The sequence below is a fragment of the Haliotis rubra genome, unplaced genomic scaffold, assembly GCF_003918875.1.
Source record: "Haliotis rubra isolate DU_JTF1 unplaced genomic scaffold, ASM391887v1 Scf142, whole genome shotgun sequence".
Taxonomy (NCBI): domain Eukaryota; kingdom Metazoa; phylum Mollusca; class Gastropoda; order Lepetellida; family Haliotidae; genus Haliotis; species Haliotis rubra.
In genome coordinates this window covers 569,691-596,724 of record NW_025765359.1, presented here as the reverse complement: position 1 = coordinate 596,724, position 27,034 = coordinate 569,691, and the positions used below count along the sequence as shown (strand labels likewise).

Sequence of the window (27,034 nt, the reverse complement as noted above, 5' to 3'; positions counted from 1 at the left end):
GGATTCAGAAGAGATTCTTATTTGGAACCAGTTACAATTATATATATATATTTCTTCTTAAACACTGCTGATGGCGTTTTTATTGGATTTTATCCTATTTACCCGTTTAAAATTAATTTTATAAGAAACAAATATTTTTCGTTTCTTGCTTTTCATGAACCAGTTCGAAGAAATAGAAAATTTTCATGAAACATTAAATCGCACTTTCATAGGGAAAATATATTTCTGATCAAAACATGTTTACATCAAATAAACACAATTAGTTTCGGAAATTAGTAATTATGTTTGAATTCGTAAATGGAATTGGAAAAGTATACAGATAAGAAACAAATAGCTTTTATAATAAATGAGTCTATAAACCTTTCTCAACAATTACTTGAATCATGTTAAAAACAATGCTCTTGTTTACGTTCCCCTTTCTTATCTAGACGTTGGCTCAGACTAAAGGATCCCTAATTCCCGCGCATATTCTATGCCTCTCATTCTAAGAAACACCCCCTAATGAGATCTCCAACTGTCGTCTCCTTACTCCGGAGAGGTACTCACACTTCCTGTCTTATCAAACTGTATGAAATTACAGCTAGGAACGTCTACCCTTGAAATCTCAATAGGTAACCAACACACGATCACGCCAAGAACTCAACACTGAAGAATGTACACAGAAAAAACATGATTTTTGTACAGAAATGTTGTTTTACATTCTGGGGTCTAGATAAGATGCGCCGGGAGATATCCCTACACCGAACACATGTAAACTTGTTTTTCTAGTATATTCTGGAAGGCCAACATGACTGTCTAGCACCTGGCGCTTTGATGTTGGAAGGGGGAGGGTGGTGGAATAGTGAATTGGTAGTGGTCGCGGATTAGTGAGAGTAAAGATGAGTGATGCTGAAACTCGAGGGACTGCAAGTGAGGAAGAATCTAAGACACCTGGTATTCGGGGTTTATGAGACAGGAAGACTGTGATCCTGGTTGAAGATTATCAAACTGTTTGAAGCTGGAAGATGTATCAGTATTTTAATTTGTACTGAAGGGTGACTCCGCATCAACAGAATATACACCCTGTCGCAAAGTACACATAGTTCCCTGAATCAGTGTTTGGGTTTGCCTTAGCTGATGCTACAGGTTACTTGTCAGTCTCCTGGCAACAAGACGTCAGCCCATTTAACGAAGGGTGGAGGTTTGCCCGACTGTCCACGTTCAACAACTGAGCGAGTCATTCTTGCCCTCAAAATTTTAGTGCCCACCAAAAACCGAACGCTTTCAAACCAATGGAAACCATGTATTCTTGCGATTTCTCAACCAAAGCAAACACGCTTCTGTCCATGAAACGGAAGGAAATATCCTGTTCAACCGAAAGCATGTTCTCTGTGTGAAGATCAATGTCAATATGAAACACCCATAGCAAACATTCGTAGACCGTAACTGATCCGGTGTAAGGATGAAGACCTTCTCAGAAGGTGTCATGTCCCAAAGTTGATCCTTGGCTCATCAGTGCGAGCCAGTATTCTATATCGGAATGTTAACTATATAACAAAAACAAGACCTGGTCCAGAACCTAGGAATTCCAACACTGAGTTGAAGGTAGACTGTGCCCTTGGGGCAGGACCTCGACTTTGGTCCGTGTTTGGCCATGATATACACGAGTGCAAGTTACCTTCCGCAGGTGGCCAGCATTCTAGACATCCATGCTCTCGGCATGGACTCTTTCCTCTCTGTAGCATTTCAAATGCTTTTATATATTGGCGAACCCATTTATGTTGTATATTGTCACAATCGAATAACCTCTGGCATATTGTCAAATGCGGTTGCACTCTTTATCCAAAGTTTGGTTCCATTTGATATTTGTTGAGACCTGCATTCCCATTACACTTACATTTTGAATTTGGACATCGGGAAGAAATCTTTAAAAGCAACGAATACTAATCTGTGTATATTAAATGTATGCGATGACACTCAAATTTGAAAGATTGACTTATAATCATCCTGTCAGCCATGTGCTGGATGTAAATGGATGTAAAGGGTCGACTTGCAGTAAGCACTAACATTAATTTATGCTAGATGACATCAGATATTTGAAGGACTGACTTGTAAACAGCACAGTCAATTATATGTTAAAGGTCACATCAGGATTTAAAGGATCGACTTGCAGTAAGCACTGACATTGATTTCTATTACATGACATCAGGATTTGAAGGATTGACTTAATAAGCACGAAAATTAATTTGTGTAAGATGGCACTTGGATTTGAAAGACCGACTCGCACTCAGCACCCACACTGGAAAAATGCCACAGCAGATGCGATTTAATTTCAATTCATTTATTTACCTCCAGACAGATGCAGGTGGTTGTTTGACATTAAACTAACAACTACTGTTTTAATTAAGTTATCTGTGAAGCAAATGGCGATGCTGACACTCGCAGCATGTTTTTGTATTTGGTTTCAATGACTACATAAATAAATTCACTGATGCTATTGCTACAGGTTTGTCTTGCAAAACGTCATGATGGCATGTAAGTGAAGGGATCTGGACGCTATCTCTTTCAGCAGGCATGGCTGTCCTTTATCGAATGGGGTTAAATTAAAACCTTTCTTAAGTAACTTACATTAATAGTACATTTGTGTGTCCTTGTAATCAATTCTGGCGTTCAGGGTGGTTTGGCAGTTCAGTGGGTGAGCGTCACAGTGTAAATCAGTTTAGATTCCTAGGAATGTTCAAAGAACATTGGGGAACATTTAATGGATGTTATATTGATGAAGTATTGCTTAAACATTAATCACGATATTTATAATTTGCAACTCATTTAATTTCCTTCGATTCTGTTAGTCGCACTCTTTATTTATCTGTATCTTGTCTGGGAACATTTATCTTGCAAGAACAGGTAAATACATAGCAATAGAGACGCTGTTCTTCATTAAAGACCATGGATACATTTACTAAAATGACCATAACGTAATTATACTGGCTGAATTTGAAAGGTTTTATTTGTTTAACTGTAGAAACCGTTCCAACCCAGGGTATTTTAAACATCTCTTTCCATTCACATCAAGCAAATTAGGCAATCTTGGCATCATGCGAAATAGACTTAAAAACTGAGATAATTAGTGGGTGTGTCAGATACGTCCATGTACCCCGCAGCTAGACAGCATTGGTGGCTATTAAAACAAACCATATTTCACTTTTGAGGGGTTAATAGCTTTCATTCGCCGATATCACTCATATTTACAAGATGACCATACAACATGGGTGATAAGATATTGTAGGACCCCTGCCGACTCCCAACCTTACCCCCATGACATTGACAGAGGGGTCTCTATCTGAGCCAGCAGCACAGGCTGGTCTGTATAGTGTTGGGGTTGTGTGAAGAGGGCGGTTGATTCACAGACAGGTGCTTATGTCGTGATAAAACCTGTTACCATTGATAACGTTGATAACTGTTAATTCGTGTCACTGTCAGATCCTTGACTTACTTGAGAACTGGCTCATTCAGTGGTGTTGATAACATTGATATGCTTCAGCAATTAAACTAAAACATGCCTGATGTGTTGAACAGTATATAGTAATCAACGTTTATATCGAACGCGCATATAAATGATCTTTAATTTATATTTCTGTATTTGTTTTAGAACGAACTACGGTTATGACGAACTGACTGATATATCGAACTGTTTTCGGTCCCTGTCACTTGTAAATTTATGTCGAAATATACCTATACCTATGTAACTATAACGAACTACGGTTATGACGAACTGACTGATATATCGAACTGCTCTCGGTCCCTGTCAGTTGTATTGTGTCGAAATGTACCCATATACCTATAACGAACTACGGTTATGACGAACTACAATGAGTAGTTTACTATATATACACAGGCATAACTCTGTCTCATTTTCTTTTCTCATGTTCAAAATGGTGTTAATGAGAGAGAGATGTGTGTTTATTCAGTAAGGGGGCCACCGGCCCTTTATACACATACATGTCAGAAGGATTCAAGATATGACATGAACCGCCATAAAAGGGACGGAATTAACATAGAGGTATACTTGTACAGAGATGTGAACACAAGGTGAAATTGGGTTTTACGTCGTGCTTGAGAATATTTCGCTCATATGACGAAGATGTGAACACAAGCTCAGCAGAATGCAAAATATTTCATACGTTTTTTCATAGCTAAAAGTATATATTTAGCAAGGTTGTTTATAACAATATTATTTTGAGAAGTAAACAGTAGAGCTAGCTTGTTAATGTATTTATATATAATGCTAGTGTTAATGTAATTATCATTTTTATGAAACCCACGCACACGGGCCTATTGCTTACAGACAAGACACGTAATCGTGTACAGAATGTATGACGTAGATGTAAAGAGATCATATCTTCTTATCTGAGATCTTACGAATGCCCCAGCCCAATACATTTTGGTTGTTTCATACAAGTTTGTCGAAAAACATTCGTAACAAGCAGGATCAGCAAAAACATATTATTTTTCACTTCCCATCTGGAGAACACGTAGTAAAACCATATGGGCATATTTAGGGAGGGAGCTAATTGGATATTGCATACCAGTGCAGTTAAAGAAGAGTTTACAGATCCTGACACGTGTCACGTGACCTTGGTGTCCGCGAAGAAAAAACGCATTTCCTGTAATATTAGAACCTAACACATGTTTTACAATTTCTCGCCTGTCGATCAAAATGTGAAAAACATACGTGAAATGCGTGTCTATAACGGTAATTTATAAACCTGGATATACTTATAACCTTAACATTTTGTTTGAAAATCCTGTTAATATTCACGTTATTTTGTTTCTAAGTATTCGTTCCTCAAAGACTGTACAACTGTACAATGTCATGATTTGATGTGTATACTTGTTGTTTATATTTGTTCCGCAATGCTAACATGTGCATTCCCGTCACATTACGTCAGTAATGTCATGTAAATGTTGGTCCAGTAATGTCATAAAAATGTTGGTCCACTTAATGTCCTATAAATGTCGGTCCACTTAATGTCCTATAAATGTCGGTCCACTTAATGTCCTATAAATGTCGGTCCACTAATGTAATGTAAATGTCGGTCCACTTTATGTCATATAAATGTCGGTCCACTAATGTAATGTAAATGTTGGTCCACTTAATGTCCTATAAATGTCGGTCCACTTTATGTCATATAAATGTCGGTCCACTAATGTAATGTAAATGTTGGTCCACTTAATGTCATATAAATGTCGGTCCACTTAATGTCATATAAATGTCGGTCCACTTTATGTCCTATAAATGTCGGTCCACTAATGTAATATAAATGTCGGTCCACTTTATGTCATATAAATGTCGGTCCACTTAATGTCATATAAATGTCGGTCCACTTAATGTCATATAAATGTCGGTCCACTTTATGTCATATAAATGTCGGTCCACTAATGTAATGTAAATGTCGGTCCACTTAATGTCCTATAAATGTCGGTCCACTAATGTAATGTAAATGTCGGTCCACTTAATGTCATATAAATGGTCCATCTTAATGTCCTATAAATGTCGGTCCACTAATGTAATGTAAATGTCGGTCCACTTAATGTCCTATAAATGTCGGTCCACTAATGTAATGTAAATGTCGGTCCACTTAATGTCATATAAATGTCGGTCCACTTAATGTCCTATAAATGTCGGTCCACTAATGTAATGTAAATGTCGGTCCACTTAATGTCATATAAATGTCGGTCCACTAATGTAATGTAAATGTTGGTCCACTTAATGTCATATAAATGTCGATCCACTAATGTAATGTAAATGTTGGTCCACTCAATATGATGTAAATGTCGGTCCACTAATGTAATGTAAATGTTGATCCTTTCAATATCATGTAAATGTCGGTCCACTAATGTAATATAAATGTTGGTCCACATAATTTCGTAACAATATTCATCCACGTAATGTAACATTCATATTCATCCTCTCAGTGTAATGCGAATATTCCTCGATTTGATGATCCAAGGATATTCATCGATCTGATGTGACATTAATGTCCACCCACTCAATGTTATGCTTATATTCATCTCCTTGATATTATATGCCTATTCTTTTCCATGATTATTTACCCACTGGATGTGTTACTAATATTCCCCACGTAATGTTACGCTTATATTAATCCTCTTTCTTTACTCCTATTCACCCATTAAATAATTCGCCTATATCAATCCACTTAATGTTACGGTAATATTCACCCTCTTAAATTCACGATCATGTTCCTGCTCTCAATGTTATGCCAACATCCAACCACTTGATGTTATGCTCATATTCCCTTTCATGTTGTACTTATATCCACCTACTTAATGATGCGAGTGTATCTATCCATACAATTACCTTACAGTTAATTCCCACTTAATTCACGCTCTTCGTGTGATGTTAATATTAACTCACTTCATGTTGTGTTAATAATATATTTACCCACTTTATTTCGTGTTAATATCCACCCACGTCAAGTCATGCTAATATTCACCCACTTCAAGTCATGCTAATATTCACCCGCTTCATGCCCCATTTCATGTCATGTAACTATTCACTTACTTCAAGTCATGCTAATATTCATCCACTGAATATTCTCTCTCTTCATGCCATGTTAAAGTTAACCCACTTCATTTCATACATACACCCATCCAATTAATCATATGCATACATGTATCCAGTTAATCGTGTGCGTAGTTTCACTCCTTTAACCTATAGTCTGTCTCACAGTCCCTGAACTACATTATTTAGCCTACTGCTTAGCTCTCAATACAATGCTTAAGCCTGAAATGAAGCAAGATAGATTATTTGTTACTGTACATATTATATGTTATATATATTCAGGTACTATCCCTTAAACCTTGTGATATAGATAACTGCAGGTAAGGAGACCCCTCTCATAAGATGTGGCACTAGACTCAACTGAACTACCCACACCCCAGGTAAGTACACTGACCCCCCTCAACAATCCCCATTAAATGATCCCTCCAACACCATCATAAAACATACACTTTTACACCGTCCTCATTATATCCCACCTTCACTAAACATTGAGGATATGTTGCAGGCCAAACCTGTGTGGTTCGACGACACCTACAATCTACAAATTTCATGTGCTACGTTCAACTCCAGCTGAGGTGTGAGCGACATCTACAACAACTGCACCTGGTACATGCACACAGAGCGACCTCAGCTGTGGAGTAATTACCCTCCCTCCCTCCCCTTGTAGCAAGCTTCGCTGCAGCACCCAGACAGGGAGACCCGCTTACCGTAGAAGGGAAGGTGATACGCGATAGTACTGAGGCACTGAGGCTGTCTATTGCCCGCGCACACCGGCAAAAGCACATAATCAGCACGGGATTACTCGGGTATAATCACCACTACAACTTAAGACCGGCAGCCTTTTTTGTGTCGAAAAAATCTAAAACTGTAGATACCGAGGTCATGCTGGTGAAGGAAGTGGAAGACGATATGCATTGAGATGCAAGCAGTGGCATTTCCTTCAAAAGTTAAAAAACGTGTTAAGCCTCTTATAATCTTTCAAATATCCGACTACATTGAGAAAATACTGTTTTTGTGTTTTAGGTGATATTGGTTTGTTCAGATAACAGTTCATGTCGGATATGTGCTGATATATGTTCATTTTTTCCCCAGCGATGACCTTTCAAGAAGTCTTTGAGATGGCCCCTCGGATGAAACAAACACTGTTTTTCTTGTATTACATCCAATCAAAATGGACTATAAGCAGATGTGCGGGGCGAGTAGTAGGGGGTCAGTTCATAACAGGTGCAGAACATATTGAACTGAGGACCTCCTGGGTTCGTCTTCGGTAAATACCTTCAGAACCAAGTATGAGGGAACGAATATAAGACAACTACCGAGAGTACACCGAAACACAAATATACATGTGCATTTCATTCTCTATCTCACCTTTATGTAGAGACAAATGCGCAATGTTATTCTGATCAGCTCACATATTGCATGTACGTATGAGGTATATGGTGGTGGTGGTGGAATTGGGTTTAACGTCGTGCTTGAGAATATTTCGCTCATATGACGACGTGCATGCGTGTGTATGTGTATGTGCGGCTGCTTGTACTAGTCCAGACTGAAGCTGGTTTTATAGTGCTAGCCCACTCAGATACCATGCCGCAGTGAAGCATGAATACCCTACTCAGACACATTATACTGACTCCGAGCCGACCAGTCCTTGTTGTACCCATTAATGCCGAGCGCCAGGCAGGGACCAACAAGTAGCATATTTTAACGTGTTTTGGTATGACGCGGTCGGGGATCGAACCCGCGACCTTCCGCTCTCCGGGCGGACGCTCTAACCACTACAACACGGAGGCGGTCTTGAGGTATATGGGAACTCGGGATACATTCTCAGAAAGCAATATACACAAGCTACTAGAACCGTATGCAGTAATTGCATGAAAGTTGGCTGAGGGACCGGTTGATGTAAGGGCAATAATGAAATTAAATATGAACGAATGTCACAGCCATGAAAATGAAAAAAAAGGGAGGAAACAAAAAGGTTTCTATCTGAGATGGTTTTATGATAACCGTCGGCAACTATTTAAAGAAAACAGAAAAGAGTAGAAAAAAGACTTACTGTTTTTGCTGACCAGCTGAAACAGAAAAAAATACAGTTTTAGTCAAATCAACAAAAGTCGAATCACTCCAAACGTAACATTCCATTTCATATAAACATTCAGGAAACATAGAAAGAATGGATAAATTTGCGAAATATTACCAATGACAACATATTTATTTAATACAGGAAAAAGAACTCTTGAAAGCTATATCTTACATGCTTAATCTCTCTTGTACACATACTACCTTCACAAAACATTGCCTACAGGCCTACAAACACTGTAAAATAATTCACAGCGTTAAATCTATAAAATCCGGCGTACATTTTCCTTATGATATAGGAGGCATGCTTTCGTTTATTGACTCAGTACAATTCAATAACAGGTTTCTTGTGACTTAATGTTACTCTCTAATGCATTTATCATCATGTAATTCAGTAATTTATCGCGTAATGTTTTTTGCTCAAAAGGAAAGAAGAGCTATAACTCATTGCCATGCCGTCTGAATTACCAGTCCTTAATCTAAACTGTCAAATAGAGGGATAAACTATAAGTGTGTTTTAAATGTTAAAATATATTGCAGTGTAAGTGAATGAACGTCTCCACCTGTTTCAAGGATCAGTTTTACTCGTATATGTTGCAAAGGCCAGGTGAACACAGTCTCAAAGACATGTAATATCTAAAGTTCTACAAGAACCCTCTCGTGTTAAGAGTATTGTGATTTGAGGTTTGACGTTTATGGCTAGCGTTCAGGCTTAATTCCTCCTATATACAGTTGTTCGCTCTTCTAGTATCGTAATGATCTATTTAACTCGATTACAACGGTATATCAGGTGCACATTATGTTCATACGTAGTACCTTAGACGTGTTGGGAAACGCTTGCATACCGTAACACTCGTATATTCAGATGTAGAATGAGTGAGTTTAGTTTTACGCCGCTTTTAGCAATTTCCAGCAATATCACGGCGGGGTACACAAGAAATGGGCTTCACATATCGTACCCATGTGGGGAATCGAACCCGTATCTTTGGTGCGATGGGCGAACGCTTGAACCTCACCGTCCCTTCAAATAGCATTAAAACACGTTTCAAACGAAGAATAATTCACCAAAATATCAATTTTTTCTTCATCCAATAACGATTGAATTCAAATTATTCAAATCATATCACTTTAACCCTTTATAACACAATGTTAACTTCGAGGCTACAGACCAGACTATCGAGATGTTTGGCTCTCAGACTAAGGGTTAACCTCATAGTTTGAGTGTAAATGCCTATAGTGTTCTGGAAAACCTCAAGCGGTTAGTGTAAATACACTAAGAGTACTGCAGAGCTCTGTATCCTGTCAGAAGAACAGGTGCCCCTTTAAACAATGTGTACTTTTCACTAACAATTGAGTTTTCATGGATGCGGTTTGTTTATTCATCCGACTGAGATGCTCTGGAAGATGAGACGGTACGTTTCTTCCGCGTACTTAGCATTGCGCAACAGGTGCCCGTAAGATGCTCTTTTGTAATTGCACATGTGGCAGACCTTTGATCTCCAATTTGGAAACGCGTTGCATATTTTAGATGCAGTTGTCTTGCTGTAATTCACCTTTTCTGAGATAAAAATGTTTGGTAAGAAATGCATTCAAAATGAAATATATTGCATAACAACGAACAGCATGGCACCGGGTGTGGGTCAAAGTTTATATTTCATATCGTATCGTATTTAGAATTGAATATGAAAGTACTTTATTACAATATTTTGGGAAAAATATGACTGGCAATATAAGATATATAATGTACTATAAACATCCTCAGTACTTTAACAAACAATAATACAGTTGACTACGTTTATCACGAACACGCTCGCTTACGGATATAACGAACTGACGGATATAACGAACTGACGGATATAACGAACTGACGGTTATAACGAACTGTCGGATATAACGAACTGACGGTTATAACGAACTGCCGGATATAACGAATAACGAATGGTGGATATAACGAACTGCCGGATATAACGAACTGTCGGATATAACGAACTGCCGGATGTAACGAACTGCCGGATATAACGAACTGCCGGATGTAACGAACTGCCGGATATAACGAACTGAACTGCCGGATGTAACGAACTGCCGGATGTAACGAACATTTTTTGGTTCTGGCAATCTGCTATACATACTACTCATGAAAAGGAACAACGGTTATAACGAAATGATATTAGTTCGATATACTTTACTGTATTTAAAATGATATCTGACTAGATTAGGACGCTGTATCATCAGTGCGGTGTAAATACATGTACCGCCAAATTATATGCATAAGTCGATTTCGATTTCCTAATGTGAAAATCTCCAGAATTTAATCTTTCTGTTGTAACGATTACTGGGATGGGGAGATGTCCTAATGTATACATGGATTTTCTCAACAGCTACGGTCTAAAGATCGGAGTTCGGAGTCAGGAGGTTCGTCTCTGTGTAATGCTTATAAAACTCTCCACGGATAATCCACAATCATCAGCATGACGGCAGGGGATATAAAGAAATGGACTTAACATGCTGCACCCATTTCGGGAATCGAACCCGGGTGTTCTGTGATGAGCGAACACATCATCCACTGTGCTACCTCTCCGCGCAGATACTACGGGAACTACTGCATGGTTGTAATGACTGCTGTATACAAACAACACAGAAATACTGACATCATTTATCAGCGAGGGGTCAGTGTATATGGGTGGTGGGCCATGGTGCCATCTATCTTCCTGTCGGGAGCAACGCCACGGAGATAACGTCCAGTTCAAGCTCCTACACATGGTCGAGACATCATCATAAATAACAGCAGCACGGAGTTTGACACTGCGCGGAGCTTGTCCTAAAATCCACTTGCCAATCCGTTTGAGAATTCAAGCTATGCACGAGGTTGTTCTTGGGCTATCGTTACAAAGATTTATCGAGACGTCTAGGTGGGCCTGCAACACTGCTCTCTCCAATACACGTTTATCAAAGGCCTCCAGATTTCCCTGAGTGGCTGAACGTGTAAAAGGAACGCTTGTCATCAAAGATTTACATGTGCGCCATATAAAATATTTTACTTTCTCGCGAGGAAAACGTCCTGTGCGGTATGTGCACAAATAACCGCCATGGCATCACGTTGTAGGACGCTAGTAAACACTTCAGTTATATTGCATGCACCGACATATGTTTGGTGTATTTAGGCTTGAAGATATCCTTGCCTGTAATTAGGATGTCGAGGAATATCTGGCGCTTATTAAACTGTGACGTCATAGGGCTTACATTTTACAAGACATGAATGAATTTGAAGGCGTTGAGCTAACGTTTCATGGCTCTGACATTGTTTACGTATAGTACCGACAGTATATTGTAGATATTATGTTTCACTTGCTGACTGAAGTTGAATTGGAGTGCGCCAAGGTTCAGTTTCAAACTCAGACTTATTTATGTTAACAACAAAACTGTAATCATTGGAATCAGAGGTGTTTAGAAGAAGGGAAGTGATGAACATGAGTAGAAGATGATTATGGATACCAACTTCGTTATGTATTAAACAAATAAAGGAACTGACATAAATGTTATTTATATTTACTCATTATCACATTAGTCGCGAGTGTACATAATTAGGAATTAACTTTTCTCTTTGAGCATGGGCTCAATATGGTTACCTTTGCGCTTTAAGATTGTAGTTACAAGTAACTGAACTGAATGTTATTACTTTCAGTCTGTGGTCCACGGAATTACAATATCCATCCATCCATCCATCCATCCATACATCCATCCTTCCAGGGGCGGTATGGTAGCGGGTAACCCTAGCGGTTAAAGCGTTCGCTCGTCACGCTGAAGGCGTTCAATTCCTCACATGGGTAAAATGTGTGAAGCCCATTTCTGGTGTTCCCCGTCGTGATATTGCAGGAATATTACTAAAAGCGGCGTTAAACTAAACTCACCCACCCCATTCTTCCATCTATCCAATACATACAGTAAAATATGACCACGTTTCAACCAAAGTATCAACTTTATTTAATCGTATTATCAAGTTTCGTGTCAGAAGTAACCTGGGCCCCGTTCCTCAAAGCGATCGTAGCCTACGACAGTCGTAAGTCTATGTTAAAGTATGGGAGTTACGATCACGTTAGTGCTACGATCGCTGTGTGGAACGGGACCCTGAGTGAGTGAGTGAGTTAAGATTTAAAGTCACATCGGCAATATTTCAGCCATATCCTGACTAAAACTAGTTCTAAATTTATAATACATACATATAATATATAAAACCCTGTCAACGAATGACAGTAAAACCACTAGATTATCACAGATTGAGTTAAAACTAGCTAGCATATATCTTTAAAAGTAGAAACTTATTTCTGGACAATACAATGTACAATTGGGCTATAGATCGCCAACAACTGAAGGTAGATCACCATACTAGGGACGGAACGGGACCCTGAACCACAGAGACAAATATATACATAATTTATTTTATGTTTGGAGTCTATTTGAAGACAAATGAAACTAAGGTTGTGAAAACAATAGCGGTTTGTTTTTTAATCCCAAATATATGATTGCATTTTCCTTCTAACGGGTGTTACTGGTGGGACAGGATATGCTCACCTTTCCGCGAACACCCAGTATCATCACAATTTAACATTTATTCATCAACACAAAATAGAATCTACTTGGATGTGTTTTGTTAATGGTAAGGACTTGGCGCTTAAACTATTGAAGGAGAGCCCACACGAATGTTGTCAGCAGATTCGGTGAGTGAGTGAGTTAAGTTTTACGCCGCACTCAGCAATATTCCAGCTCTATGGCGGCGGTCTGTAAATAATGGAGTCTGGACAAGACGATACAGTGATCAACAGTATGAGCATCGATCTGCGCAATTGGGAACCGATGACATGTGTCAACCAAGTCAGTGAGCCTGACCACCTGATCCCGTTAGTCGCCTCTTATGACAAGCATGGGTAACTGATGATCACTATTCTAACCTGGACCTTCACGGGTTTCTGCAGATTCAGATCACAGCCAAATTGTCCATCCAACCCAGCAGATGCTCGGTACATCGCTTAAATGGTTACGACCCACGTTCATCCATACACTTCCAAACATGTTAAAACCTGTCCTACACCTGAAGCAACTAAGTACATAAGTCCTACTGCTATATAGAGTTCAGTTTAAAGATTCGAAAGACAGCAGTCTTCAAGGGGCGATAGTATCTGAACCGATTCACCTGAGAGAGTCTAGAACCTGTCAGGTCAAGGACACGGGTCTATTGAATAACAGTATCCGTACCCTAGTTCATCGATGGCCTTGATACTGCACGTAATTTTCTTGGCAAGAAATCCTGGTTGATTTCATTCACTTGGAACTTTCATCGCCTGTATCTTTTGGAACATGTACAATAAATATCGAAAGATTAATTCTGTCCACGAGCTTACCCATGTCACGAAAATGAGCATGATATCGCATATCTGTGAAAAAATAGTTTTGGGCGGGACTATCTGGATCTTGCCAAAGCTCAGTATCAAAACTCTTTGGGCTTTTTTTTCAAGGTCACAGACATGTGAATCACTTCGCTTAGCTTTTCCTGGCCACTTGCAGCGTTGATAATGTGTCCATCAAACCATATACAACACAGCTGCACACCTATCCACAACGATGTGCAGATACAGCTCATAATTCCATACTGGGCGTGGTGTGTGTTTATGTATGCACGAGTAAACATAGTTCAATTATTCAATAAACCTGCTCCGAGGGACTAAATTGCTGTTTATTATGAAGGGCAAGGTTGATGAAACAGAAAAATATGCTTTCTGTTAAGTCAGGTTCCTATAAATCTGCGTCATAACCACGGCAGACGGCTTCCGGCTAAATACACCCTACCAGAGCCGGCAGACGATACTAAAAACAATTCGCGATAGGAATTTGTGCATCGTCGTAAAAAATACAGCTGTTGTTGGCTGGCAATGAGCCAAATTATCATGTCTATAATTTTTTAACCCTTTAGGAATAACGTCAGATAACGCAGTGTTGCAATTAACATGATAAATATCTCTCTATCATATTTGGCGGTATTGCGTGGCGCGATAACACAGATGCGCAGTGAAGCGAATTTAATCATCTGATTCATTTCCGGTGAACGTGGAGCCGCCATTACCCGCTGATTATTCCAATTTGCACGAGAAAACTCGACGTTTTTTTCTGTTTATGTGACCCAAGGGTCGTTCCACAAAGCGGTCTCTGGCTAAGACGTTCGTAACCCTGTAATCTGATACTGACTTACGATTGTCGTAAGATGCTTCTTGGAACGAGCCCACGGCGCGTACAGCAATCAGCACATATACCAGACGCCTATCACCCGATACATCTTACGCCAAACAGGGGCTGTTTTTGTGTGACAGATTGTGTGAAACCTTAACGACGTTCCTTACACCATCCAAGACTGGGATAAATAGTCCACAATTTCGTAAAACCCTTTTTACTGCGGTGCAGCTCCCGGTTAACACTAAAACTTCAAGCGATCGATGTGCGGAATATGATTTAGTGCATGTTCTGGTCGCTACATACGTCCACTAATTCCTTTTAGAACAGCTCTGTAACCTTAACTGGTTCCTACATTTATGTGTCTAGATCATTGATAATAATACCCATCCCTTCAGATTTCACGTTGCGCACTTTAAAGTTATTCGGAAGACAATACTAAAGAGCAGACAGACGCAAATTCAGCTCTGACGCCATTGGCTCAAATATATCACTACTGATATTTCATGAAAGTTTGTCTCTTTCAGGATAAGACAAGTGCTAATGGCCTGCACCCAAGGGAATACATTAAGGCGGATCAACTATTTCAATATTTATAAGAAACTGCCATATTACGATGCCAAACATATCATATATACACATATTTATACTCATATCCGTTCATGAATTTGTTTCCAAAGGTGATGATACCAGGTGTTCGCGAAAAGTGCAGACTGACTAACCGGTGGCACCCTTCTCAGAGACGTGCAAAAACAAGTGAGGTCTAAGAATGTGGATGGTGCAACCCTGATAAACAACATTTGAGAAGAATCGTATCACGTTCTTAGGAGTGTGTGAGTAATGTTTTACACGAGAAATGGGCTTCATACATTGTTCCCATGTGGGGAATCGAACCCGGGCCTTCGGCGTGACGAGCGAACGCTTTAACCACTAGGCTACCCCATCGCCCCCTATCGCACGTGAAACACAAAATACCTTACCGCTGAAATTCAGGTTTATGGAAGCTGAGACCTCTCCCAGTCTGTTCTTGGCTACAACCTTGTAGGTACCAGCATCTCCCTGTGTCACGTTTACTATTTCCATAATCACTTTGAATGCACTTCCACCGGCGGGGTCTACCCGCATTTTAATCCTGTCTGATCCCGTAATGGCTGTTGTACCCCGAAACCAGGAGATGTCCGGTTTAGGAGAAGCCTCAAGGGCGCACTCGAATATAAGTCGTTGTCCATTGTCCGCCTGTCGTAGTGACGGTTTCTGAGTGAAGCGGGGGGCCACGTCGTCTCCCACCCCCATGATGATATCGCCCGCTAGCTACCTGGAATGGAGAAGGTGTTTGTTAAAATCGTAAAATGTCAGACCATATGGGATATGATGTTTGTTTGTAAATGTAGATGTCTGTAAATACTCCAGTCTGGACCAGACAATTCAGTGATCAACGTCATGAGTTGGTTGTTTGCTTGTTTAACGCCGCACTCAGCAATATTACAGCCATATGGCGGCTGTCTGTAAATACTCCAGTCTGGACCAGACAATTCAGTGATCATGAGCACCGATCTTTGCAAATGGGATGCTATGACGCGTGTCAACCAAGTCTGCGAGCCTGACCACCCGATCTCGTTAGTCGTCTCTTCGACAAGAATGGGTTGCTGGAGACCAGTTGTAACCCTGATCTTCACGGGTTATGGGATATGAAGATATTAACATAGCTGTGTATTTCTTATTGACAGGTTGGACATCTCATCTAACCTGTTAGATGTTCCAATATGATTTCAACCTGTGTATAAAAAGCAAGTCTAACATAAAGTACACAAAAACGTGGATCTTACAAAGGATGTTCTGTGAGGTTAGTCAAAGAATATTTGAAGACTGCATTAAGTGTCCCCGAACACATGAACCATGACGAGCCTTGTTAATATAGAAGTTTCTAATGTTGGACAGAAAGAAAAGTGCTATGAGATATTTCAATTTTGTTGTTATCTTATATGTGTGACACCTGTAGCAGATGAGGGTCATCGAAGAGATCTTCTGAAATGACAGAAGGCCATGCTTGCTTGGAACCATGCGAAGGTCATCCACCAAGGAAACAACTGTATAATGAATTCAATGGTCATTCTCTGCATACTATCGTGCCTGCAGCGACCTCCCTTGAACTCCTTGGAAGAGGACTCTAAGTTCGGACATCTATGGACCAGTGTCTTGAACACTGATGAAGATGATGATGATGATACTAATGATTATAACAACTGAGATCATATAGTGAATAGGAGTCTATTGTACAGTTCATTAGCCCCTGTTTATGAGTACCTATCAAATTGCAATCATGTCCTTTTACGCGACAAGGACAATGTTTAAAGTATTGAAACCACGATCGTCATGACATCAAGATCATGTACGTTAGAGCGTTAGGATGAACCCAAGCGATAATACAGTTAAACGAGCTGTGATAATTTAAAGAGAATGGCAATTACTTTAACATGATTATAATCGGGTCTTAAGCATTAATAAATGGACATTATCCAGATGAGTAGGCATTCTCAAGCGAATTCCCTTCAACCCATCGGGGTCTTTGAGTACTACAACTTGTCACGCCTAGAACCAATCTCTTGCTTTAGGTTAAGACAGTTCCAAACAACCATCCAAACCTCACCAGATACACCCATAACTAGCAATGTGACTGACATTTACACAGATTCTCCTTGAAATCCACGTATTAAACTGGCGGGCGATCCGACATGAACGCCCTGCTGATTGTATTCCAGGACAGATAACTCCTGTTTATTTACCATCAGTTGTTCTCATCTCGCCACACAGCCATTCCGGAAAACTCGGGTAATTGAGATGAACACCGGTGGACGACTTTACAATTGAATGTCCAATTCAGACCCACCCATACAATCCATTAGACAAACTTCGACCATAAACCGAATAAAACTGTTATTTAAGAAGAGGCATGTCGGCCAATGTTTGGGTGTTGCCTTCAAACTAAGATTTAAATGCACGTATTTGAAGCTCGCAGCTGCAGAATTGGCGTCATCCATTCAAAACTTCCAAACAGTCCAACAGATATAACATACTTGACTTAACCCAGCAGGTTTTCACACACAGAAGATAAACAAACAAAACATAATTAAATGCACAGACAATAGATTGGTAATTGTAAGAATGAACACAATCATATGATCATTACCCATGATAAAACTAACCTTATGTCAGTGAAAGACGAGACTGGGTGAACGAGTGGCATGCCATTATCCATTATCAAATCTGGCAGTGACCTTGGAAGATTTCCAAATAGCCCCAATTAAACTCTGGTTTGTGTATTTATGAGATTGCACGTCACATAGATATATTTTATCGCTATTTAATGATGCTCTCTTGAAGTATTATACTTGAACACACGTATCTGTTTTACCTCCATGAGATCTTTCAGAATCGTAATGCGCCCTTCTAAAACTGTGTGGCTTCCATTCAAAGTAAAAAAATAGGAAATGTTATTGAAAAGGTATCACATTCATGGGATAAAATATTCTAAAACACGTTAACGTTTTGTATTTCGCCAAACAAAATACAACTAAAGACTTTTGCCTAAAGTTCTTAAAACAAAATGGCGGTGAAAACCGCTGACTCAGCTAAATGCACTGACGCCATAACATGCAAGGTGTTTCTCGATGGGAATCAGAAAGTGAATTTGTACATGCTTTTTTATGCAACGGTGTGCAAATACACGTGAGGACAACTTTAGTATGTTTTCAGCGTTACTATATGTCATCAGGCTGGCAAAACCCCACAAAAACGATCCATATTCGCTTCAGAATTTACAACGACGGAGCAACCCAAGAAATAGAGGTAGTTAATCAGATAAAGGGAAGACGATATTTCAGCTGAACGTTAACAATATATTCCGATAATGAAACATGACAGCCTGTTTGATACCGTGGAAAAGGTTCATGCATCACCTACAGACATGCCTCGGGCTAGGTCTACAAGAACCTAAGACTTATCACAGAAGAACCATGAAATGCCAATCCAGGCTTTCCTACGTTGACTTTATTTGTTCAGAGCGGCACCGGCTGAGGTAGAAAGTGCTAACTCGGCAACAACGATGCACGCACAGCAGCCGACTAATTTGGCGGGCGAATGGAGAAGGGAGTCGTCTGCTTGCAGTATCGTCTGCTGCAGGAGATGAAGCGTGTGCCGAGTGTCTTACTCTGCCAAAAACCTGAGGAATGTTGCCTGAAACCACCATAGCTGGAGCGCTGTGACATGGACTATTGTAAAACAGAGAAAAACACACTCGTTGCGAATGGTAATTGATTGTGGTCCACAGCCACGGAGACTAAAGAGGAAAGATGATTCGCTTTGGGTCTTAACTGTATGAATCCGTACCATCTGCCTGGTTATCTATTGGGATACATTTTGGGATTATTTCTCAGGGTTCTCAGATGGATATAGGTATTTTATTACTACTCTAAACATATGCAAAACCGTGACATTTGAAGATAACAGCTGGGTCGTTAATGTGATAAAATTTACCTATCTTATCACAATTACTTAGAACTGAATAAAACGTTTTTTTCTCGGGTATACTATCAAAACACACACTGAGGGGGACTACTGCACAGCCCGATGACAATATGTTCAGTACATCAACCATGTATGTTACCCATAAAACCGCTCAGTGAAGTAGATGGTGTGTGTCAGGTTACTTCTGGAAGATGGAGATAATATTTAGTGTTTTTCACGTTGTTTTATTGGAGTCAGGGTCCGTGCTGGAGTCCAGAGTCTACATAAAGTATTGACATTAGAACCTCAACATTCAACCAACGCTGTTCCGTTCTCATATACCTTCACTGTGTGTAACATTCCAGTTTACAAACTCACAAATCCAAAGACGCCAAAGTGATTAAATAAAACTTCATCAGACAGGGTCAGGGTTTTATCTTGGCTAATTAGGAGAGTATGCTATCTCACCACACGAAAGTATAATATCCTTCCCGAAATGTTATGCAGTTAAAATTCAATTTCTTCTTTCTATGTTCCCGACTGTGCCCATCAGGAGCAGCCTTTGATGCATATAGATGCTCCGCTAACAACTCTACTTAGGTACACCAAGAGCTCCTTCTGAAGGGAGTGTCGACGTGCTGGCTGCAACAGCCTCTTCACAACCTATGTCTCCTGATGGCTGAATGTCAAGTTCATTAGACGGATCAGAAGGTCAAGAGGAGGAGGGTGGCTGCTCAAGTCGGTAGACTTGACTTACATGTCGTAGAGGTATCATAGTGTTGCTGGACATTTTTTAGGTCAAGAGGGACATTGGCTAGGCCAAGAGAAACTCGAGAGAACAAACCCTGAGAGGTTTGGTGTTGGTGTCGGGTCGTTCATAAATATATGATCTGTTTTATATTTTTATTTTTAGCCTCTGTTATAAAGCAACATGCTACTAATCCAGAGTATGTGTGCATCGTGACCTTGGTTTATGCTCCTTGGCTTGTGTGGTGTATGTTGATGAGATAGGAATAAGACTATGTATCCAAAGATGGATCTGTGGGGCATGTGTTGGCCTCCATGATCACTCGTCTTGTAATTCAATTGGGAACAATTCCCTAACGACTGACTAGCCCTCACCCTCACCCTCGTGACTCCACCTTGCAACTGTAAAACACACGATTGGATCAATGTTGGCTTCTACTCCAGACAAAATATACATTTCCATTCAGTAACATAACTTGTCCGAAATAACAAGTCAATAATCACAGATATCATGCACATGTTATGGTACCAATAAATCTGTGTCTAAGCTGTGTTGCTCAGTGTTATAGCAACCCGAATGACCCTTTGGCGGTAGGTGTTTTCAGGTGTTAGCGCGCTGATGTAGGGGGCAAAAGCTTGGCTCTATGCAAGAAAAATATAGGTGATTCTGGACTTTGGTCGTTATTGAATGTACAGGACGAATGGAAACCCTATTTCTCTGGACAATGCATGGGATTGGAAGTTTCAGAAACTCAGAATTTTCAGTAGTTTATAATGTTGTTTTACGCCGTTGCCAACGTTATTCTACCGGCATCACAGCAGTAAGTACATAATCGAGTCTGGACAAATCAAACAAGTGGTTGATAGTATGAGCATCACTAACATGCAATCGACCCAGCAAACGAGCTTGAACATCCCGTCCATTTTCGTCACCCTGTACTACAAGCAATGAGGTTTCGAAAACATTCAACCCTGGATCCTGAAAGTGGAGAATTTAGTACGGTACCAGATAACTCAGATGAGGCCTGGATACAGCGCTGGATAATTCCCCTCCATACGGGACCATTCAACGTTCACCAAAAGAAGCGAGTGACGGCGTCGAAAAATAGCACCTGCCGTTAGGAATGTACCCGAAATAACCTCAACTCTCACTCTTCAACGCAACGCCCACACAAGTAAGGTGACACCATCCATCATTGACGAACAGTGGCCCACCAAGAACTGGTGTGACCAACCAATTTCAGGGCAACAGAAGACCACTTACACTTTACCAATATTGGCACCTCTGGCATTGCCGATCCCTGGAGTTCTCCATAACCATCCACAGTGTGCGCAATATGTCGATTATATGCACGCTGTGTATACCTATATAATTATAACAGCACAACAGCCAGAGTCGGAGCCAACTGTGTATAACATCGGCACCAATGGTGCGGACCGAGTACCTGCAATTCCATCAGTCTTGGAATTGGTAGGGTATAAGGATTATACGCACGCTGTGCTCATATTGTAACATCATCACTCTCAAAGCTTTGCCAGCACTATTCTCAGCTACAACATGTAGGAAATATCCGTGATTTACCATCAGCTGATCTGCAGGAGCCGAGTGACTAATCGGAGCAACATGATAATTGCCAACAACCTTGTAGGGTCTCCGAAAATATGAAACAAAGATATTTTAGTATGGTCTGCTACTCAAGTCTGGAGCGTTAATCACCGTCTGATAATGCACACAAATACATTTTTATAGCACAAGACTTCAAGAAGGTGACTTTGAAAGGAGAAGATGTGTAAAAAAGTTTGAATATATACAGAACGCCATTATAGAGGTGGAATGTTGTGAAGGTACGCGTGAAGATTACTACAACTACTACTGGTGTTGATCAGTGGATAGTCTGCTCCTGACATTATTTACAGACCGCCATATAGCTGGAATATTGCTGAGTGCGGCGTAAAACTCAACTCACTCACTTACACTACTACTACTGTCTTCAGTAACCCATGCTTGTCGTAAGGATGGGTGGTCAGGCTCACTGACTTGGTTGACACATGTCATCGGTTCCCAATTCCATGCTCGTGCTGTTGACACTGGATTGTCTGGTCCAGACCGCCGTCGTACACCTGGAATATTTCTGAATGTGGCGTTAAACACCAACCAACCAACCAACCAACTCCAGACGGATCCAGAGGGGTGTGCAGGGATGAAAATTTACTACTACTACTACTACTACTACTACTACTACTACTACTACTACTACTACTACTACTACTACTGCAGCAGTATCTGTTACATATGTTTCAACTACCATTTAAAACGTGAATGCCCGTGGCACGTGTACGCCTATTGCAACTGCTAATGGGAACGACGTCTTTATCAGATGTTCCACGAGGCTTCTGAAGAAGCAGCATGCACCACCGGAGCTGACATACTTCCAGCGATCTAGAGAAGGAACCCTGGCCATCTAGTGTATCTGGTTCACCGGGACTGCATCTGTGTGGAGGCATCACTAAGATGCTTGTGCTTCCAGCATCAATAACACGCGTCACTAGTCCATGGAGATACATCACACGACACAATCTCGGTTAATCCCTGGCTCATCAGTACCAGCTGGGTGGGGAGGGAAGGAGGCGAGGGTGGGGAGAGGGGGAGGGTAGGGTTTCAGGTCAGGATTGTTGGAGTACGTTGCTGCTATAGTAGACTAATGCTTAGTCTCTGAATATATATAATTTTGATAGTAACAAACAAGCCCGTTTATATTTAAAAGGAGCCCTAGAAAGACCAGAGAACCTGATGAAATCTAGACTTGCTTTATTTAGGGTTTTAGCACTGCAGAGAGGGCTAGGCTGTAGGGAAAATAATGTGGTTCAGGGACTGTGAGACAGACTACTGCTATGGTTCTAGGTTGAGCTGGCTATCAATATGGATCGTAGAGATCGATAATCGTTAACTAAATATCGATCGATTATCGATAAATAGTGGAGAAGTAACTTTGAGCGAGAATGTTCAAAGCGTCTGATGTATAGTTCTCATCATGTGACATGGATTTCCAGCTAATTAGTGTCAAGAACATAATTTTGAAGCAGCCCATGAATAAAAAGCTAAAATAGTATATTGTATGAGTAAATTCAAACTTATTCTATCACAAAGGTTAATGTACGATTTTATCGATAACATAATTTCCATATCCATAATCATTAATAATTTTTATCGACGATATTTCCGATTATCGATCATTTCAGCCAATCCTAGTTCTAGGAGGATATTTGGGATAAGAGTGACGATGGAAATGGGTGGGATAAAGGTGGAAAACGGTTGGACGGGTCTGGACGAGTTTGGACGAGTTTGGGCTGAGAACGAGCGTGGTAATGGTGGTTGCATAGGGGATAGTGGTTCTGGAGACCGCCCCTTTGGGAAACTTCAAAAATGAATATATATTTGTAAGAGGTGTCAGATGACCCATCAAACCAAATGTTTTACCAGTTCCCTGGCCTGGCCTTGGATGGGCAGCAGAGTAACCCCTTGTGTATTGTATGACTACTGATGTTGAAACCGTGACGAACTCCGAGTCAAGTGTGACCAAACATCTGTAAAACTGGCAAAAGAAGATTCCACGTTTGATATATGCTGGGGTTACGTTGCATGAAGACCTGGGGGAATTAAAAGTGAAGGTGAAGGAAGCTGGTGATACTCTACAAATATTGGAGGAATGTGGAACCTTATCAGTGAGATAAAATTTGCATTAAAACTGTTGATCCAAAATCAAACTAAGGACATGTACACCTCTGATATGAACAAAGATCGAAAGCAATCCATTCGGTAGACTTGCACAAGTCTCTAAGGTAAAAATTAATAGTTTAAATGATAATTTCTATAAAATAATATAAAACAGACTGGGGTCCTTACTGTCCGCTTATGTAGACTTGCCTCTTCGAAGGATAGAATTACTGTACATCCATGGACTCAGCATTCAGTACAGCCTGGGGCAAGTATATCCATAAGGCTACAGCATTTAGATGACCAAATAAAATAGAAACGGGATGGGTGGTTTAGTACAGATATTACTTATCGGTTGTTTTGTTAGATCTTTAAAACACCTGCAATGAATGCATGACACTTTTATGGATAACAACTTCTTTTATTCTTTACACGACGTTTCAGAGCTAATTCTTGCTCCTTCATCAGGTGAATACTGAGTCAGTACAAAGAGTGAATATATATAGATAAAACATGTTTACACAATGCAAGGAGGGAGAATGTACAAAGATAACAATATAATTACGTAGCCAGTAATATAATTACGAAGCAAGAATTAGCTCTGAAACGTCGTGTAAAGAATAAAAACAAGTTGTTATCCATAAAAGTGTCATGTATTCATGTTCGTCCAACTTCTAAATGCCTTTAAAAAAACAACACCTGCAATGCTGTCGGATGAAATAAGAGACAGCGGTTTTTACTAAAAAAACCAAACTCAATACAAATGGTATAAAGTTATTTGAATATGAACTACACGTGGTTGTAATGGTATTCAAATTAGATCAAAGAAAAAGTGAATGTTTGTTGGATCTGAAAATGATTTGAAACGCAAACGGAAGTTTACCTTCCATAGTCCAATAATCAGGCATCATCCACTGCCCACAGCATTGAGACAGGTGTTGGGTCTTATTCACACGCGCAATATGTGAAATAAGGGAAACGAAATAGACAGGGTTTCACATCTGATACCTGATTACCTTAGTACGTCAGCTACGATCCTAAGCATCCAGGACACCAGGTAGAAACCCTATTCTCCCCAAGACGTATGTATGTCCCTCTGGCTTCTCTACATCGCGAGATGAAGTATGACAGGGACACGTATCGTATAGGTAACAATATCCTCCTTGGGTGTTAACCCCGCTCTCAAATTCCTTGGCTAATTCCCGTCTCAACACCTGACTGGATATCTTATCAGGCTCGGCTGCAGCAAGGAGCGACCACCTCTCCCTCATCTTCTCCAAACCGATCTTCCCGTCCCACCCACATGCTCTCTACCTAAATACACAGTTAGCAGAATGGGCACATTTATCTTAGAACAATAATATTTACAAGACTTTGGATCCTCGTGTCGAAGGAATTGGTACCCATCCCCGCACGACCATCCTGGAGGTGGTGCTATACTCTCCAAGAATGTTCTGATGCCATTTGGACATGTGGTGTCTTTGTGAAGGTTCCCAGTGTGTAATTGATTTGTAAACAACCTGACGCATTTATCTAATTTGATTTCACGGTACGCTTATGTGAAATTGTTTCAATTTTCTTCATGGGGTGCATGAAAAACGTGTGGGTTTAATGCTGATTTGAACAGGTTTTATTACATCGTGTCGGCTGGAAGTGAAAAGCGAGATGTAAGGGGACGGCCTGAAGTGATGCAGTTTTCAGGTCTACTCTATGGGGAAACATACGAGCACAGTCATGGTGCTAAGAAACGTGGGAACATACTGGGTCGAAATGGGATTCGAACCCCTACCTTGCATTTGAATAATGAATGGTCTCGTTTCTGTATCCAACCTGCCAAAGCAGACAGGCAGGTGTAAAACATCGGAATTTCATAAAACAAACATGCCAGGTTGAAGCAAAAATCACAAGGAACTGATACTTAAAATCTTATCCATCAAAACAAATCTGATGTTTTGCACGTAAAGTCTTTTCATTTTAAAAGACGTTGATATAATTCTGGCTTCAGTCCCATTCAAATTACCCATACTGAAATACATATATTGTGCAGTGAAGACATGCAAACCGATCCCGCCCTACATGCGTTAACTATTTAAAATAGAAACGTTTTGGAAAAAGGGGTGTAAATTTAAAATCTGAAATTGGCAAACGTTATGTAATACCACAAACTTAAAAAAATACACCCAAAGGCGGAGTGAACAGATCCGTAGTGCAAATACTATGAATTCATCACCGATATTCAAATTAAGGTATTTCTAATGAACAGAAACGAATAGCAATGTAAAACCGAAGTTTGGCAGAGGGAACAAAGAAGTAATTATATATTTGCAACAGGTAGTATCTGCCTCAAGAATATAACCGTGGGGAGCATGGCGGCTGTGGTGTGCAGTGGGTATGTCAAGAAAATATATTTGCATTCAAAACATGTAAATGTCTTAAAAAATAAATAAGTAGTGAAGTAAAAATATCATTATCACGATCTGTTTTATTGGTGTTTGTAAGATCAACTATTCCTCGGCCGTTAAACAAGCGTTCAGCAATGTTTGTATCCTATGTAAACATATTTACAGTGGGTTTGGATTTCATTATCAGTAAAGTTATCTTTCTCGTTATGTCGGGTTATCCAAAAACATAACTTCCGGCGAATAAGGGAACAGCAAATACAGATATGCTGAGTATTCGTTTGTTTGAAAGTGTAGCATCTACAAGCAGCAACACACTTGTGGCGGACAGCGCTCAACTCGACTGAAGGTACGGGAGACATATCAATGTCCGACTGGCTAAAGGTAGAATCTATTTTCTTCAGATAGAGTGCAGATGTACGGTCTATTGTTATACATGTCGATATGACTGACCTTGGATATGCCGGTCTGGAGGATGGAGAGGGGTGGGGGCGAGGTACAGATGCTGCGACTGTTTAATCTATCAATAGCTGGCTGGAAGACTCTCCTGGAGGTCAAATCAATGACACACTGCCTAGCAACCTGCTACAGATTTCTACCGTTAAACTGCTTCCGTTGATGTACATCTACCCACTCTATCTGTCTATCTGTGTTTCTTTCTTTCTATCCATTGCCAACTCTGTTGGGATGCTGTGTGTACATATATAAATATATAGATAGAATTTAAAACGCCGCTTTCAGCACTATTCCAGCAATTTCACGGCTGGGGGACACCATTGTACACCAATATAGGGAAGCGAGCCTTGGTCTTTT

At 40.2% G+C, this 27,034-nt stretch overlaps 1 protein-coding gene across 1 annotated transcript in view; it reads right to left on the bottom strand.

Moving 5' to 3' along the window:
* The window catches only part of LOC124269101 (twitchin-like), a 164,493-nt gene that overhangs the window by 122,316 nt on the left and 15,143 nt on the right, over nucleotides 1-27,034 (bottom strand). The window contains 2 exon segments of the mRNA XM_046704118.1: nucleotides 8,616-8,631; nucleotides 15,838-16,172. Of these exon segments, the coding sequence (XP_046560074.1) occupies nucleotides 8,616-8,631; nucleotides 15,838-16,150 (329 nt within the window). The 5' untranslated portion in view covers nucleotides 16,151-16,172.